Source organism: Leucoraja erinacea, chromosome 16, assembly GCF_028641065.1.
Source record: "Leucoraja erinacea ecotype New England chromosome 16, Leri_hhj_1, whole genome shotgun sequence".
Classification (NCBI taxonomy): domain Eukaryota; kingdom Metazoa; phylum Chordata; class Chondrichthyes; order Rajiformes; family Rajidae; genus Leucoraja; species Leucoraja erinaceus.
In genome coordinates, this window is record NC_073392.1 from 33,670,951 (window position 1) to 33,690,085 (window position 19,135).

Below are 19,135 nucleotides of genomic sequence, written 5' to 3' on the forward strand. Positions count from 1 at the left end.
AGAGCTTTACAAATTCATTGATACATTTCCTATATCACAATTTAAATAAATGGGGCACGCCTAATCATTTGGAAGTGGTAAAATGTCAAATGAAGATTTAATTCATTTTCTGAAAAATGAGGCTGGATATAAAGCAGGCCTCTGCTAAACATTCCAGGAAGGGTCATACATGCAACCATAATGTATACAATTCATAGTTTTAAAATGCACAGCTTCATAGTACTTGACCACACAAGATCATTTCATCTTAGTTCGATATGACTGTTGGAATTCTGAATGCTATTTTCAGAACTAATGCTTTTTATGTTACCAAGTTAGCCGAGAGACGGACCTGTACTTCTTCCCAAAGTTGCAATCTATTCCAAGTGCACTGTAACATTGCCATCTGGAGCAAAGTAAGTGGAGCATTTGCCTGGAATACAGACCATCACAAATGGTGCATATTCTCAATGACACTTTTGGAAGAAGCGCACACCTAGCCAAGCGAAAGCTATTATTCGTCGTTCAAATTAGTGCTGAACCATGTATATATTTAGAGAAGGCAGAAAATGACATTAGCTTTATTACCAGTTGCTGACTACACAAGTGCCCATAACAATTATTGTGTGTGCCCATTGGTACTGGTAACTCAGCAATTCCTTGGTTAAGCTAATGTAGAGCCAATGTCATCCACAGAAGGCCAAATCAACTTTCAAGAAAGAAATACTATTTTTTGAAGTGAGGAATCAGTGAAGAGTTGTGTGTATGGTGAGAGATAATAACTGAACCAACATTGCGTTAAAATATATCCATCAGAAGAACATAACTTAAAAACTTTAATTTGAAATAATTAATACATTTTAAATGACAAAATCCAAAACACACTTAACATGGTAATGATTCCTGGTGCACTGAGATTGACCAACCTCACTGACAGCTGGAAATCTCATAGCAGGACCAGAATAATTTATAAAAAAACACTTAACTAGAATATCACAGGTACCAGCTAAGTTGTGGTATAACTGGACCATAGTTAGTACATGACCATTCAATAAATGCTTGTTCAATGCCCAAATTTTGCAGGCGGCACATTTCCTTCACATTCATTTGAATTATTTTGTTATTCATAATTTCGTACATCCTGAACCATTAAGCAGAAACATTCTGATTCAGCATGAAAAGATCAGGATTACTGATCACCATCTATCCGGAAGCTTAACCATTAATCTGCTATTATTGCCCGCATCAATGAAAGACAACTCCAGCTGCTTGCCGAATATCAGTTTCTTTTCCTTCACAAATGTCCTTTGTCCTATGTAGCATTCAGTCCAAATGATTTTGAAAATTGACAGTATTTCAAACATAATACCGTTGAACCAAAAGGTGATATTTTGTTTGGAAGGACGAATACTAACCTTCAAACATCAGCACAACAGCAATAATACTTAAAATTTAAGATTCAAATTATATGGCAGCAAGAATGTATCTGTTCATCATGCAGGGTTTCCAGCTATTATCATTCAATGTCTTTTTCTTTATTCCTCCAGTCACCATTTCTGTAGAAGCCAGTGTTAGTTGTTAATGTCACAACAATGGGAGACTCCCTGTTATCTGATTGACCAACTTCTCCTCGCCCATGATTGCCAAGACTGTGCGGGATCCAGCTGCAATCTAAAGTTAAAAAAAAAAGGAATATTCACGATAAAAGCATACCCACAACAATTTGGATTAAGAAATGCCTCTCCCTTTTAAACAGCCATTGCAATACTGGAGTAAGATTACATTGTTCCTTATCACCCTTGGATATAGAAACACAAAAAGGTTTAAAGCATAGATAATAACTATTTGGCCCTTGTCTAATCTAGTTGCAAGATAACATTTCAGCTTTCTATGTTCTTACAGGTGACAGCAGTTTCAGGTACATTTAAAATGTGAAGATCCATGCTGCTATCACCCTTTCTGGCAAAACATCGCAAATCCCCACCTTTCCATGGATGATGAAAATTTTCCCCAAGTTCCTCCAATTAACTTAATCAATGCTCTGTAATTGCAGGCCTTGCTGGTGAAGAAAATGTTCTTTGCCATTCACTCCACCTTTATATCTCTGCATAAATGTCCCCATATTGTATATAGAACATCTCAAGCCTCACGGGTCTACTATTAGTATCAATTTTTTAAATTTCCAAATCCCTGACAACATCTTCAATTTTTCTCTGAACCCTTCCTGATGCTGTCACATCCTTCCTGTAATGGAACCAGGATTTCATACATTTATCTAGCCATGTCAACTAATATTTGTACAATTGTATAACTTTTGCTTCCTTGCTTCCATACCTAGACAATTGACAGGAATTATTCCTCACTCATTAAAGCGTCTCAACCCAAACCATCATCCATTCCTTCTCTCCAGAGATGCTGCCTGTTACTCTAGATTTTTGTGTCCGTTTTGTGTCGGTCATTTCTGCTAATTAGAAAAACGCGTCCAACATAGGCCAATCACAGTGAGTGAAAATTTGTAACAGTGCAGGTTTAGCACTTCAATGCCTGATTTATAAAGATTAAATTGTTGGTTTTAGCCAAGATGGCACTATATTATTTTTCAGTGTCTTTACATTTTAGAGGATCCAAGGTGTCATCGACCCACAACCTTTCGTTCAGTGTTGTCTGGTGGATGCAACTTTTTAGGCAAGGGCTGACTTGCGAGGAATTGTTTGGCGACACAAATATCTATCACTCACTATTGAATCTCATACATCAAGACGAGTTATTCACAAATGTGGAACCAATCCAGTTTTCAACCAATAGCCACGTTAAAAAGCGCGTGTTCAATCTAACGTTTAATTTTTATAGCCGAACATTAATTTTATACTCAAAAGTTTACCTGTGTCCTTCCTGCATCTTGTACCAAGTAATTTGGTAGCTTCTGTCGACATGCCAGATCTTGTAACTCCAGGAGATGCCCAGTGTTCATTCCCTTCAATACAATCTTCTTGCCTCTAAAACAAAAGATATTCAGCTAATTTATTTATAAGTTAGTGGGATGTAGGCGAGGTATACATGAGCACTTTGTATCATCATTCACCTAGAAGGAAGATATGGTGGACAGCAAGATCAGTATAGGGAATACTAATTTGCTTGGACAGTGAGATAAAGATGGTGATTGCGTTCAGTCTCTTGAAAATGATTGAGGTGGATAAATTCCCGGAGCCTGATTGAAATATTCTGGGTTATTGAGAAATCCAAGAGAGATTATAAGGGCCAAGACAAATATCTTTGTATCTTTAGCCACAGGAGAGGTTCCGGAGGATGGGAGAGTAGCCAATGGTGTTCCTTTGTTTAAGGAATGCCAATCCAGGGAATTATTATCCAGTGAGCCTCACCACAATGGTAGAGAAGCTACTGGAGAGGATTTTTCGGTGCAAGATTTACTTGTATTTGCAAGAGGATAGGATAATTTGGGACCAGCTTGACTTTGTCCATGGCAACTGTGATGTATTGCACTTTGGGGGGTAAAATGCAAAAGGAATGTATAAGGAACGAGATGTATAGGAATTAATGGCAAGGCCCTTAACAGCATTGATGTACAAAAGGAATATCTGGGTCCGAGTCTCTAGATTGTTTTCTCTGGCATGTCGGAGGTTGAGGGAAGACCTGACAGGAGTATATTAAATTGCGAGATATCAATGGAGTCGATAATCGGCATCTATTTCCCAGATGGAAATGTCAAATAGAGGGCACGGGTTAAGACGAGAGGGGGGACATTTAAAGGAGACTTGTAGCAAGTTTTTTGTTTTTTTTTTAACATAGTGGTGGGTACCTGGAACACCTGCCCGTGCTGTGGTGGAAGCAGATAGCTGCATTTATAATAATACGAGGGATCAAATTTCTCTCAAATTAAAAACTGAAATCTGTCAATTCTCTTGTGAACAGCAAGTAAACATTTCAGAATACAAAGCTGTGGTATATATACTGTTAAGGAATAGATTTTTTATTATGGTCATTAGCTATAGAAAATAGCCGGCGTCCCCGATTTCTCTTCCTTGACCTTCGAGCATCAATCACCTTGTTACAAAGCAACTCATGTTCATCTCTCATCTCCTGTCACGAGAGATTCCTTTCCAGAAAGGAAATGAAGACACCATGAGTTTGAGTTAATAACTGATCACCGAATACAAGTGGGTTCATACTCGAGTAATAAGTTAGAAAGGGAGAAACTACAATTCTCCAACTTGAATATGGCACAGCAGCTGTGGAGTTATGCAACATACAGTAGTTGTTAGCAGCTTATTGTCCCTTGGAATCAATCATGTACAAGTAGCAGAGTTTAGTCAAACTGCAACAATACCAAAAATAGAATTGTCACATGAATCTAATTTGCAGAAAATAAATGGGAAGTCTGACAGTTTAGTCAGGAACCCATCAACATTTGAGACTGATGCCTGCCATTTGCCTCTCCTTTTATTGGCTTCAATTATTTCAAAAAGCCCTCTAGTGACAGATGCGGAAGCCTGCATTAATAATGGAAGAGTGCTCAATTTGGATTTATCGTGAACCAGGCAATATAATTTAAATAGTATTTTGTGCATCCCAAGCTCCTGGCATATATTTAATTTTACAGATATTATTTGTCACGACCCAATTCAAATCTTGAGCAATTTGACAGTACATTCCTAATTGGTCATTTATTGAAACAATCTCCAGTCTTCCCATCTCGGTATTATGCACAATTGTTTCTATACAAGTGTACATATGATGCAGCCTTTCCCAGCAAAACTCACCCATCGTCGTCCCATATTCTCAGCGTCGTCTGCCATTTGTCTGATTCCTCCATCATCATCTGATACAAGCCCAAAGCAGCGTGCGCCACCTGTGCTGCAACCTGCAACATTGTAAACAGCAAAGATTATAAAGAGCTCCTCTAGGATCTTTGGTAAACAGTGTCACAGTACAGCTCATATTTAAACATCCAACACCATTCTAAATACCATAAGAAAATGTAAAGAAACATTTAGACAGTTTCATGGCTAGGACAGGTTTAGAGAGATCTGGGCTAAATGCAGGCAGGTGGGATGAGTTTAGATGGGATATGTTCGGCCGAAGGGCCTGTTGCCACGTGGTAAGACTCTATGACTATCTATTCAAAGATATTCTAATACGTCAAGTAAATATGCAACATAAAGCATGCAAGGTTGTACTTTTCACGACCCCTTTCTCAATTTCCTCACAACCCTGCTATTTGATAAGTGACCGTGTCACAGACTCCACCTGTCCATTTTAGAAATACAGCATGGAAACAGGCCCTTCAGCCAGTCAAGTCCTTGCTGACCACTGATCAGCCGTTCACACTAGTTCTATGTTATCCCACTCTCCACACTAGGAGTAATTTACAGAGGCCAATTAACCTACAAACAATCTTCAAGATTACAGATCTTAACGGGAAAGTTCTGAATTTCAGCACTGAAGCAGTTTGGTCCAGGTATTTCTCAAAAACACTGCAACTAAGCAGCCAAACAAGGTGATTGCATTCATGAAATTACAGCAGTCTTCTAATGGGTGTTGTAATGTTGGGGGAGCAAAGGCAGGTGTAATACCGTTAATTCTGTACAGTACTTAATTTGAATACGATGCACCCCAATGTGACTCCTAGCATATTGTTGGTGAATGACTTGCAAATGAAGATGTCATAACATCAAGGAGTTACATTCTCTGTTATTGGAGACAGTCATTGTCTGGTACTTTATTGGCACACATTTTATCTGCTATGTTATCAGCCCATGCTTGAATATCGTCTGGTCTTGCTGCATGCAAATGTGGGCTGCTTTTTTTTTGCTGAGAAGTTGAAATTAAACATTGTGTAATCATCATTAACATATCATCTCTCTGAATGTTTCTATATTTCCACACAAAGTATTTTTATCATTTTCGATGGGTGAATAAAATAAATGAAAAATAAATCTACATGTGTTTTTTTTAAAGGCTGTAAACATCACATTTTTTAATGGGATATATCACTTTTATATTCAGGTTAAGAAATTCTGTATCATAGTTGCAATAAAAACAATGTAACACAATAAATTAGACTGGTGTTATGATAATCTATGTTTCATGTTTAATAATCGCAAATAAAATGTATTATTTCAACCAATCTGTAATGCTTCTAACCAACAATAGCCACTATTTTGTACGAGGAGGAGAAAAGTATAAGGGTTCAATTTATTTTGCATCTAAACCCTTATTCCTAAGGCAACCTTGTGACCAGCCTACTGAATTCATCACCACTTCTATTACAGACTCCAAGGAACCAAACGCAGTATTTATTCCCCAGATCCCATCTCAGGGTCCATGCACAATTTTAATTGAAATTGTTTACTATATACAATTAAGATTCTCAAGTATGATTTCAATTAATTGCAAGTTTATTTTAATCTGGTCCATGCTGTTCCTCTGTGACAAAGCTGTCATAAATACAATACCTTTCCGATTCCCATGGTCAATTCCATGTTCACAACAAGTACCATCTTGTACTCATCATTCAAGGACTCATTAGCTTCAAGCCCAGGAAACATCTAAAGATTAAAATATAGGAAAAAACAGATTAATTTCTAACTCTGGCAATTAATTTTTTCATTTGAATTCAATTAATCAATTGAAGTATTGCAATTAAAGATTTTTGACACTGAACGAACGTATATTTGGTTTGAACACTAAACGTTAACAGTTATCTTTCGGGATTTAACAACAAACCAGGATGGGTACAGAACCAATAGCAGCTGGAGCTATTTGAGATGGGGATCAGCTGTCTCAAAGAAAATGAGGTAGTTATTGGGGCTATAATCCTTAACGATGTGGTACAAAAGTTGTATAATTATCACATTTCTGATAGGTATTTACACATCAGGTGCTGAGAAGGATTCACAGCATGGTGGGGTCTAGCTAGATCACCAGGAGTCCAGCAGGAAGATGATTCACAGCTGGCTGTCCACTCCGGAGATCTCAAAAGCCCTCTCTTGGACATTTAATAACCAACAAGCTAAAGAAAAATGCATAGTGATTTCAAAAATACAAATTTTGGTCAAAGTGATTACTAGGATGCAAAGCATTTACTGTTAATGAGTGCATGGCATATCTTTTGAGGCTAGGAAAGACAAATTCTAAAAAAATAAGAAAGATCACAGTCTTGAAACATTAACTGTTTTCTCTGCAAGAATAATATGTCACTTACTAAAAGTTGGCAGCAATTACTGTTATTAATAAAAGCTAAGGGCTTCTTTGTGCATTCACTTGTAGACTGCCAACGGAACAGTCCAGCACAGGAATAGACCCTTCAGCCCAGAATGCTAGTCTCAAACATGGTGCCAATTTAAACGAATATCTTCAGCCTGCATATGATCTTCCAACAGGTCTCCCCTCAGCCTCCAGTACTCTGAAGAGATCAAATTGTTTGTCCAACCTCCCTTCACATCTAATCCATCCAGCGTCCTGGTAAATCTCATCTGCACCCTCTACAAAACCTGCACATTCTTCCTCGAACAGGGCATCTGGAACTGCACACGATACTCTCAATGCAGCCTAACCAAAGTCCTATAAAGTTGCAACACGACTTTCTGACTCATATTCAATGCCCCAACTGATGAAGCCAAGCATACCATACAACTTCTTTATCACTCCATCTACTTGTGTTTCCATTTCAGGAAGCAATGACCTTGGACCCATGATTCTTTTGTACAACAATGCTCTTAAGGATCCTCTCATTGACTCTATACTTTGCTCATACATTCAAATTCTCAAACAGCAACACCTCTTACTTGCCCGGTTTAAACTATCTGCCATTTCTCTGCCCGTATCCATTGCTGATCTATCTGCAGCATCTTTTGACAGCTTTCTTTTCTGTCTGCAACTCCAACTGTTGTGGAGTGTGCAAACGCATTAACTAACCCATCTAAATTTGCGTTCACGTCATATATATATATATATATATATATATATATACATAGATGTAAAAAAACCTCCCACATGTATCGCTGCAGAATACCACTGGTCACAGACTTCCAGCTAGAATAACATCCTTCCACCACATGTCTTCTGTGGGTAAGCCAGTTCTGAAAGTGGAGCAACTGAATGATTCACGTCAGGTCTCATCTCAACAGTGCTAAATTAATTTTAATTAAAAAATAAGGCAACAAAGGTACACTTGATGGAACATCCTGGGCTCAAAATAGAACATGTGAACATGACTCACAATAACTTATGAATATTTCGAAGTGTGGGTGTTGCGCAGTAGGGATTTACTTAAAGCAAAGACAAAGGTTACTGAATATCTAAAGCTTGGATATCGATTCTGAACGTAAGATGTGCCTGTCTTACAAAGCCCAATATTGTTTATCACAATTGTGTGGTACAGGAAACAATAACAAAATTGAGTTAAAAATAAAAAACTGAATAAAAAGATCAATTCTGTACTGCAAATAAACCCTCAAAACTCATCCCATGGGAATTTTAAGGTGTGGAAAGATAGCATTTCGAACATGCCAGAGAGCTGTGACACACAGGAAACAAAATCCAAAATGCAAAGATAAAATAGTGCCAATCAGAGGGGATGCAGATGCTGTACATCCCATGCTTATACAAGCAGGATGAACAGTCTCAGAATGCTTAAGTATGCTCATAATGCTTAAGTAATGCCAACCGAAAAACCACAAGTTAATTTTCTGCCATGGCACGATGAGATAAACAATGACATGATAAATTGCATGCGTTATGCTGCAGTATTATGGTGTCAAGGAAAAGTATATTTAATGGATCTTCAGTTCAAGGAGCAAATGGAGGATTTCTAAAGGATTATTTTATTTTTATTTAAAATCTAAAACACATAAAGTTGTTAAAAATATTAAGTTTTTAATTGGGATCGTCCCTATAGTTTTCAGTCCTAAGGTGTGCATTACATTCCAGATTGGGGCACTAATTTAAACCTCATTTCAGGATCATTATAGATTGCATATGCACATGTCTACTTTGTATCCGTCGTTGCCTCTGGACTTGCCTGCAATTTAGTGGCAGGAACACTTTCACACATCCTGAAAGCTGGTGCAATAGCTTCCCCTTTGCTCTATTTTCACAAATAATTCTCAAAGCTGAGTTAATGCAACAATAGCCTTGAAATTATATTTCACTGATTTCTGTGCAATAAATGGGGGTTACATTTTGCACAAACCCCCCAAAATTGGCCAGGAAAACAAACAAAAAAAAAAAGCAGCCTAACTAGAACAATTTCATTTAAAGAAATCACTTGTGCTTTTCTCCCTTTTACAAGCACCAGGACATGAACCACATTTTCAGTCGGCAGCTTCTCGATGCTGGCTGTGTGCAATAGGGCAGTAAATGAAAATCAATATGGACAACTAAAGATAAAAGCTGATATTCTAATGGAGGCACTGCTAAATCATAAATGATTCTGATGCCGTGCAACCTGCTCCTTGTTTAATTATGAGTGACCAACAATGGTAATAGGTCACAACCTTTAGATGCAGTTTTTTTGTCAGCAATTAGGAAAGATGCACCAGGCACATTGTTGTCATTACTTGTGGAAATCATGACTAAAAGTGCTCTGTCCAATTTACAGAAATGAAAATGTGTAGTTTGCATGTCAATAAAGCATTTATTTTATAATCTAATTGTGAGTTAATGCTTCTCTGAAACTCAGACAAATTAGATAATGTATAAACTTGATTGCAAGATGCATCTCCCTTGCTGAAAATGGTTCATGTTAATAAAATAAGCCAAAACCCACCACGTTTTGTCCAAGCCTTGGCTGGACAGTAAAACATTAAAACACATACCGGTACGTTTAAAAAAAAAATAGATCACATTCACTGTTATTGCAGAGATATATCAAGAAATCACTACTTCTTGTGAGAGACATCATAGACATTACACTTACTTCAAGCTCACTGAAGTAAAACATAGCAGCACAATCACTGGATTGATTTCCAGTTTTAACCAGAGCCTGTGACCAGACAAAATATATTGATTAGTTAATTGAAGACTCATCATAAATGATACAATGATATATGGTAGGGAGAGATCATAGAAAGAATCACTTTGATCAGCAGTAAACACTTAAACTTTTGAAATACCAGGAACACTCTGTCAGAGTTTCCTCTAAAACTATTAAAACATGTACTCAGACAATTAGGTGAGGCACTAAAGAAAGACACATGACCTCAGATCAGGAAGGAAGCGCAGCAGGGAGATCAATTTTCTTTTAAAGGAAGAAACTGTTATTTATGTTGTACATTATTATATCACAGAGCAAATCAAAGAACATCCCAACCAATGAATTATCTTTAAATCTCAGTCAATATCATCAATGGCAACCTAATTGCACTGTATATTTCTCAAAGAGTAATTGAAAGTGAAGAACCATTTATACTGTGGCATTGACTACAGAATTATGTGACCAAGATGTGGCAAAACATCCATTGTTTTCTATGAATAAAGCCACTAGATTTTTATACCCAACTTAATCAAATATCATGGACCTCAACTTAATGCTTTGCATGTGAAACAGAACTCCAACTTGGCAAACCTTCCTTGGTGCTTCACTGAAACATCAGTGTGGATAATGCTTCAGTCAGGAGGTGCACCAATTCATAATGCAAGAAAGCAGAACAGAACCAACCTGGATCTCATGTCATCACACCTATTCAGACCAAGAAGAGGCAAGATTTTTTCCCCCTGAATGTTTAAGTTATGACAACACAATAATCCAAACATTAAAATAATGTAGACATAATCATAAAGAAGATTATAAAACCATAGCTTAAAGACCAAAGACCAAGAATCGGAAACTGAGCTTAATTTAAACAATCAATTTTTGGTCACGATGCACATAATAGGCCAAATGGTCTATTTCTATACTACAACTAGCTACTGCATTTTGAATAAAAAGTTAATAAACATTGTTAATATAATTCGAATTGACTGGTATAACAAAAGCGAAGATTAATACAGTTTAAGTATTTTCATTCATCCAAGTACAGCCTTTCCTTTATTTTAATGAAAGGAAAAGCCAGTCAAGAATAAACGGAAAATCTCCTCATTGGTGTGCAATTAAAATATATTTACACGTTCAGTACTGAATTTTAAATAGGAAAGAATGATTAATAAAGGGCTTTGTTAAATACATTTGGAGCCATGCTAACCACCATTATTATAAATGTTGGAAGTCATGATAATAAGATCACCCCAAAAGAAATGCACACCAAACATGTAAAAAAAGACATGAAGGGAGATTAGACACATGAAACCAGGTGGGGAAGGAGGTGGAGAGAAGAGATAGTCATCATGTCATACAGTGTAGAAACAGGCCCTTTGGCCCAACTTGCCCATGCTTACCAACATGCCCCATCAATGTTAGTCCCACCTACCTGCTTTCGGTCCATATCCCTCTAAACCTACCCTATCCATGTACCTGTCTAAAGGTCTCTTAAAAGTTGCAATAGTACCTGCCTCAACTACCTCCTCAGGCATATTGTTCCATACACCCACCACCCTTTGGGTAAAAAACTTACCCCTCAGGTTCCCATTAAATCTTTCTCCCCTCACCATAAACCTTTGTCCTCTGTTCTTTGTCCTTCTGTCCTTAGTTCTTTTCCCCTCCTCTGGGCAAAACAATCTGTGTGTTTACCCGATTTCTTCCTCTCATGATTTTGTCCACCTCTATAAGATCACCCCGCATCCTCCTGCACTCCAAGGAATAAAGCTCTAGCCAGCTCGACCTAGAGCTCAGTCCTTTAAGTCCTGGCAATATCCTGTTAAATTTTATCTGAACCCTTTTAAGCTTCACAACATATTTCCTATAACATGGTGATCAAAACTGAACTCTAAATGTGGCCTCACCAATGTCCTATACAACTGCAGCATGACCAGAGGCTGGTAGGTGACAAGTGGAACCAGAAAAGTAAGGGATCAGGAACAGTTGGATTTAGTTTAGAAAATCACCCTTGGTCACATGCCAAATGGAAGCAAATATGAGAAGCCAAGTACAATCCACTGCTGCTTTTGTACTTTGTAATTAGTACAAGCAAGCAGGCATGGATTTCTGCCCAAATGAGATAGACGCACAATTGATACAACATGAATGAAGGTCACGCTTGAAAATACTTTTACTTTGTCTACACAATGCAACGGTGAGGCAGAACCACAAAAGATAATTGGAAGCAAATAAGTAATTGAAAAGGAAGAAATTAAAAGGAGTGCAGAATAGTATTAGAGTGGACACATCAAATTGAAGATCTTGAAGCTACAGACAAAAGATAACAAATTATAATTTTCTCTGCTGCGAATACAATTAATCTTTCACCAACCTCCTTGGCTTTATCTTCAGAAATACCCAACTCCATCAGTTGCTGCAGAAACACTGTGTTGACTTCTGTCTCTGCCATTTTTAAATCATGAAACTTCAAAAAGAAAAAAAAAGACCGTATGAAATACTTTGCAAAGAGATCACGTGTTGCTACCGATCCCAACCTCCTCAGATTATAAACTACAGTACATTGTTTCAAAATTAACACGTTTCATAATTAAAATTAGCAGTTCCCCTGCAACATAATCCATAAACCAAGAAGGAGGCAGAAATTGTACAGGAAATGAGTCTCAGAGCATTAGTGACAGTTTTGAGGATTCAGCTTACTGAGGAGATAACATACAGTTTAAACACTGACGCAATGGCTTGGCAGGTAAAGCAGGTTGCTGTAGAAAAGAACACAATAATGCAATCAGTCACCAACTCCTTAATCCTTAAACTTACAGCCTGTGGGAGGTCCAGTATCTCCATCTTACCTTCCACAATATAGGAGGTTATTGATACAAATACATCGATAGATGGTCCTGAACACATCACTGGGGTCATTGGGTTTTTCGGGTCTTTCAACATCAGACACCCTCACCCAGGCGACCCAGCCATGGTTGATCAGACCACGACTTGTGTTCAGGTGGCATTCGCTCCTCCCCATGGACCTCCTCTCCTGATCCAGAGCCATCTCGAGGCCTTCTTCGCTGCCTCTGTGGTGTTCTTGATGGCCTTTCTCCTCGCCACTCCGTTTATGCCCAGTGCACTCAAGGCTTTGTAGAGCGATTGCCCTGCAAAACCTCTGCAGCCAACCTCGATGGGCATACACCTTGCCTTCCAGCCCTGCTTGCAGCAGTCTATGACCAGCTCTTCATATTTGACCATCTTCCTCTCGTGGGCCTCCTCCAGACGGTCCTCCCACGGCACTGACAGTTCCAACAAGACGATGTTTTTGGTCGCCTCTGAGACCAGGAGGATATCTGGCCTCAGGGTGGTCGTGGCAATGTGCTGTGGGAACTTCAGCTGTTTCACCAGGTCTACGGAAAGCTGCCAGTCCTGCGCAGTCGCCAGGATTCCTGATGGATTCCTGGCTGCTGTGGTTCTTGGCAGCTGCACTCCGGCCTTCACGAAGGTGATCATCTGGCTGGTGGGGCGTTCTCGTCTGCAGCTGCTGATTCCCATGCTGATGGCTTCTGCAATGGGTTTAAGAACCTGGTTGTGATGCCATGTGTACCGGCCATGCCCAAGAGCCTTTGGGCAACAGCTCAGGATGTGCTCCAACGTCCCCTTGCCTGAGCATTGCAGGCAATCTGGAGATTCCGCTTTGCCCCAGATGAAGAGGTTCGATGGGCTGGGCAGGACATCATACACTGCCTGGACCAGGAACTTGATGCGCTGTGGTTCAGCCTGCCAGAGCTCAGTCCATGTGACTTTTCGGTCCATGGCCTGCTCCCACCTTGTCCAGGCTCCCTGCTGCCTCAATCTAACTGCTCTGGTACACCTCTCCTCCTCCACCACTGCCCTCACTTCCTCCTGGACCAGCCTGCGCCTCTCCTTCCCCTTGGCCTTGTCAAACTGGGGAGATGGGAAGATTCCCAGGCCTGCTCTTCCCCGAGTCACTGCTCCCACCAGGACTCTGTGGCATATCCGGGACTCTGCTTGCAGCACGGCTTCGCCGGCTCTCCACTTCCTCCCAGTTTTCACCTCCACACCTGCTTGAGCCACCTTGGGGTCGCTGGAGTCCCTGTACAGCATCACCTCTCTGGCCCGAGTCACCTTGAACTCCTCCTCCAGGGACTTCAGGGGCAGCTGGAGCTTGGCGTTATTTCGTATAGGGCGATGCTGCTAAGGCTCCTGGGCAGTCCCAGCCACCTTCTGAGAAAGCTGCTGACTTTCCTCTCCAATCTCTCTACGGTGGATATTGGGACTTCGTAGACAACCAGTGGCCAGAATATCCTTGGCAGGATACCATGCTGGTAAATAACAGTTTAAACACTGACACAATGGCTCGGCAGGTAAAGCAGGTTGCTGTAGAAAAGAGGACATGTAATGCAATCAGTCACCAACTCCTTAATTCAAACTTACAGCCTGTGGGAGGTCCAGTATCTCCATCTTACCTTCCACAATATAGGAGGTTAAAACATACCGTTTATGGATATGGGTTACGTGCAGGTATGATGGTCTTGGCATCATGTTTGGCACAGATATTGTGGGCCAAAGAGCTTGTTCTTGTGCTTTACTGGTCTATGTTCTATGTACCTACGGCCATTGCCGGAGATGCGATTGTTTTTCTGGGTCGCATCTCCGGCCAATCTGCAGCCTACCATCGATGCAGCTGGAGCCTCCTCGGACTTACTTTGTGCCCCACCGTGTAGCATGGACTTAACATCGGAGCCAATCCCTTGCCTGGGATCGCTCCAACCGCTGCCTGCGGACTTACCATCAAGAGCTCGCAGTCTCCGGAGAGGCTAGTCGGGAGCTCCAACGATGCAGAGGCTCGACCAGCCCCGACCCGGCGTCCGATCGCCGGCGCGGAGGAGATGACATCCCCCCGATGCAGGAACTGATCGCTGGCTACGGGAGTCAAGATCGTCCCGTCAAGGGAGGGCTCGAGGGAGAGCATAGAAGGGAAGATATTTGAACTTTTTTTCGTCTTTCATCACAGCGAGGAATGTGGAAGAGTCACTGTGGTGGATGTTTATGTTAAAATGTATTTTGTGTATTCCGTATGAAATGAAATTCCTCGTATGTTGCAAAACATACTTGGCTAATAAAGTATTATTGCGATTGTGATTGTGTGATTACATTCATAGTATCAATGTTCTCTCAATCATAAAGACAGGAGTACTGATGCTGGAATCTGGAAAACAGGATGCTGAAAGAATTCAGCAGGTTAAGCAGCACTTATAGATGCATAGGATGCAAGTTGATGTTTTGGCTTGAAACTCTGCATCAAGGTGAAGCAGGGCCTGATATATTGATAATCATATCCTGGGGGGCTGTTATAATTTATTTTATTAAGATACAATATAACTAAGGAGCTTTGAGGCAGTCACTGTATTGAAAAGTTAACATTATGATCACCACATAAATTTACGGAGATGCTGGAATCTTGAGCAAATAAAAACTGCCAGAGGAACTCAGCTGGTCAGGCAGAATCAGTGGAGGGAAATGAACAGGTGACATTTCAGGTCAGGGCTCATCTTCAGACTGAGGAAAGGTCCCAACGCAAAACACCATCTATCCATTTTCCTTCACAGATGCCTGATCTACAGAGTATTATGATCTCCTTTCGTTGGTTGTTTTTTTTGCTCACAATAATTTGTTGTTGGGGTTACAGCCGTAATCAAATATTAAAAATAGAAAAAATAAACTGTGATTCAGTTGATAGTTTCAGACCATAAGGCACCACACAAGAGTTTTGATCACAAAAATCCAGCTTAACATTCTAGTAGAAACAAGGAACTGCAGATACTGATTTACAAAAGAGACAAAGTGCTGCAGCAAATCAGAGGGTTAGCAGCCTCTGGAGAAATTGAATACGTGATGTTTCAGGCCAGGAGATGCAGACTTTCAAACAAAACATTAAATCGTGACACCACTTGTGGGCGGCGCGACTCTCGTCAGCAGCGGCCTCTGCAGCCCGTCCGCGTTTTATTATTTTCTGTCTATGTTTTTATGTAGTTTTTGTTATTTTTTGTTGGGGTGTGTGTGTGGGGGGGGGGGGGAGGGAGGGGGAAACTTTTAAATCTCTCCCTGCACGGGAGACCCGACCTTTTCTCGTCGGGTCTCCGTTATCGTTGGGGCTGCAATGAGGAGCGGCCTCCAACAGGAAGAGACCGGGGACTCTGGTGCCGACGACTCACCGTCACCGTCGCGGAGCTGGCCGAGTCCGGAGCGGGTGGAGCGGTGGAGGAGCGCTGCTGCTGCTGCGGCCCGACCGGAGAGTCGGAGGCTGCTACTGCGGGTCTGCGGACGGCGGCACCGGGAGCCCGCGGGTCCCTGGAGGGAGACCGCTTTTCAGGGCTCTCGCAACGGCGACTTCTCCCGCCCGAGTTGCGGGGTCGAAGAGCTCCTGGAGCGGGGCCTGACATCACCGCCCCGCGCGGCTTGGAATGGCCGCGGGACTCTGCGAGCGCACGCCGGGGGCTCTAACACCAAGACCCGGTGTGCGACCTCGCACCACCCGGCATGGCTTTAATGGCCGCGGGACAATTGCCATCGCCAGCCGGGGGCTTTGACTTTGACTCTGACATCGGGGGGGGGGGGGGGGGGCGGGGAGAGTGCAGTGGAGAGATAAGTTTATTTGGCCTTCCATCACAGCAATGTGATGGATGTTTATGTAAATTATGTTGTGTCTTGGGTCTATTTGTTTGTAATGTATGGCTGCAGAAACGGCATTTCGTTTGGACCTCAAGGGGTCCAAATGACAATTAAATGTATCTTGTATCTTGTATCACTTGCCTTTTCAGGTGAAAAGATAATATCCCATTGCATTTAACAAAACAACAGCAGAGCAGAGGGGAGGGGTCAGGGTCTGGGTGTGATTCCCCCCTCCCCTCCCCTCTTAATGAGCAACAGAATAGCTTCATCTAATTATTGGCATAATGCTGTTAGTGGAAACTGGTTGCGTGCAAACTGCCGAAGGTATTTTCCATGTGACAGCACAGATAATAGCACAGCAGATTGGCTATAAAACATCAGTGGATGATGCGGAAGGCACCTTTAAATAATGGAACAAGTGCATTCCCTCTTGTGCCTTACACTTGTGTCTGTGATGGTTCAATACCATATCTGTGCCTAGCCATCAGTCCTGTGTATGTATATGCTTAATCTATGCAGCAAGGATTGATCTGCACAGTCATAGTACATCCTTGGCTTCGGAGCAAAACCTCACTCTTCAAAACAGTACAATTGTTGGTTCATACTAGGCACCCACAGTAAAGCAATAGTTTCTTCCATTCCTCCAAAATGGTCTGCAAGTAATTTGTTATTAATCCCAAGGGACAGCCCAAGAAATGATAACACTATTGTGTTATCCACACACTCCCGGTCCCTCCCCTCCCCTCCCCTACGGCTCCACACATTCCCGGTTCCACACATTCCCGGCCCCCGGTCCCACACACACATTCCCGGTTCCACACATTCCCGGCCCCCGGTCCCACACCCCCCCGGTCCCACACATTCCCGGTCCCCACATTCCCGGTCCCCGGTCCCACACATTCCCGGTCCCACACATTCCCGGTTCCACACATTCCCGGTCCCCGGTCCCACACATTCCCGGTTCCCGGCTCCCACCCATTCCCGGCTCCACACATTCCCGGCTCCACACATTCCCGGTTCCCCACATTCCCGGTCCCACACACTCCCGGTTCCACACATTCCCGGTCCCCGGTCCCACACATTCCCGGTTCTACACACTCCCGGTCCCACACATTCCCGGTCCCCGGCCCCACACATTCCCGGTCCCGGTTCCACACATTCCCGGTCCCCGGCTCCACACATTCCCGGTTCCACACATTCCCGGTTCCACACATTCCCGGTCCCCGGGCCCGGCCGCCGGCAGTACATCACCTAACAATGGGGACGCGCCTCCACGACAACCTCCGCTTCCTGTCCGACTCTCCAATCCGTCCGGCGGTGCAACACAACCCGTGCACTTGGTTCCTCCCTTCGCCCGTTCCCTGCCCATCGTCTCCCCTCCAGTCTGAAGAAGGGTCTCGACCCGAAATGTCCCCAATTCCTTCTCTCCAGAGATGCTGCCTGTCCCGCCTGAGTTACTCCAGCATCTTGTGTCTATCCCCACCACAGATGCTGCTTCACCCTCTGAGTCTCTCCATCGCGCTGTATGTTTCCTCTACCCTGCATACTGATTGTTTTATACACGACTTTACTTGTTTTCATTATTCAAACAATTGGCAAAAGGTTATATAATTTGTAAAATAATTACTTGACACCGATTTCATTGCATAATATGTTTTCATTCTTCTGATATTGAGCTTTTCATAGATAACTGTCACTAAAACGACAATACAAAATGCCGAGAATCTGGAACAGATATTGAAATTAATCAAAAAAAAATTATAAGCTATAAGAAATAGAAACTGTTACATAAACCGGAATATCTTATGGAGAGAAATAGAGTAAAGGGGTGGGAAAATCTAACCGCAAGAAAATAAAATGTATGTTATATTTCATGATAATTAATTGAGCATCATTCAATATGAAATTGAAATTTTGTAATAGTTTTGGCCTGGAGGAAGATTAATAATGGATAATAATTTGTAAAGTGTCAGATAAAGAGTAGCACAGTGTTGTAGTGGTTAGTGCTCAGCTTCTCAGCTGTACTCCAACATCCAACATGATCTTCAACTCTGTCTTTCTGGAGTTTGTCTGTTCTCCCTGTGACTACATGGATTGCTTCCTACGTCCCAAAGACACATTGACACAAGAAACTGGTCAGGGGTTATGGGGAGAAGGCAGGAGAATGGGGTTGAAATGGTAGAGTAGACTTGATGGGCCAAATGGCCTAATTCTGCTCCTATAACTTATGCACTGCAGATGCTGGAATATTGAGCAGAACATAAAATACTGGAGGAACTCTTCCTGTGAACAAGTGGGTTTCTTCTGAATATTTAAAGTTGGAAAAGGAGCCAAAAGACTACAACCAACATATTTGCCCACAATTTAGAAAGTGCACATACAGCACCCAATGAGTGCCCATCTCTTGTAATTCATCAGCGCAGTGCCCATTACTATGGTGCTTAGAAACATAGAAAATAGGTGCAGGAGTAGGCCATTCGGCCC

At 41.7% G+C, this 19,135-nt stretch overlaps 1 protein-coding gene across 1 annotated transcript; it reads right to left on the bottom strand.

The window, feature by feature from the left end:
• Window positions 1–802: 802 nt before the first annotated feature.
• On the bottom strand, window positions 803–18,010 carry si:dkey-19e4.5 (UBA_like_SF and PTH2 domain-containing protein). Its single transcript, XM_055648113.1, has 7 exons — window positions 17,903–18,010; window positions 12,345–12,437; window positions 9,917–9,982; window positions 6,453–6,545; window positions 4,758–4,858; window positions 2,861–2,975; window positions 803–1,650 (listed from the first exon to the last, which is right to left on the bottom strand). Exons 2-7 carry the CDS (start codon window positions 12,420–12,422, stop codon window positions 1,564–1,566), a joined length of 540 nt encoding a protein of 179 aa, XP_055504088.1. The 5' UTR covers window positions 12,423–12,437; window positions 17,903–18,010; the 3' UTR covers window positions 803–1,563.
• Window positions 18,011–19,135: the final 1,125 nt, after the last annotated feature.

Excerpts from the sequence above, each read along its gene's own strand:
- si:dkey-19e4.5 (XM_055648113.1), bottom strand. The coding sequence starts at position 12,422 with ATGGCAGAGACAGAAGTCAACACAGTGTTTCTGCAGCAACTGATGGAG. Across the intron at positions 9,983-12,344 it reads CTGAAGATAAAGCCAAGGAG|GCTCTGGTTAAAACTGGAAA; the intron begins GTTGGTGAAAGA and ends GTCTGGTCACAG. Across the intron at positions 6,546-9,916 it reads TTTACTTCAGTGAGCTTGAA|ATGTTTCCTGGGCTTGAAGC; the intron begins GTAAGTGTAATG and ends TTTAATCTTTAG.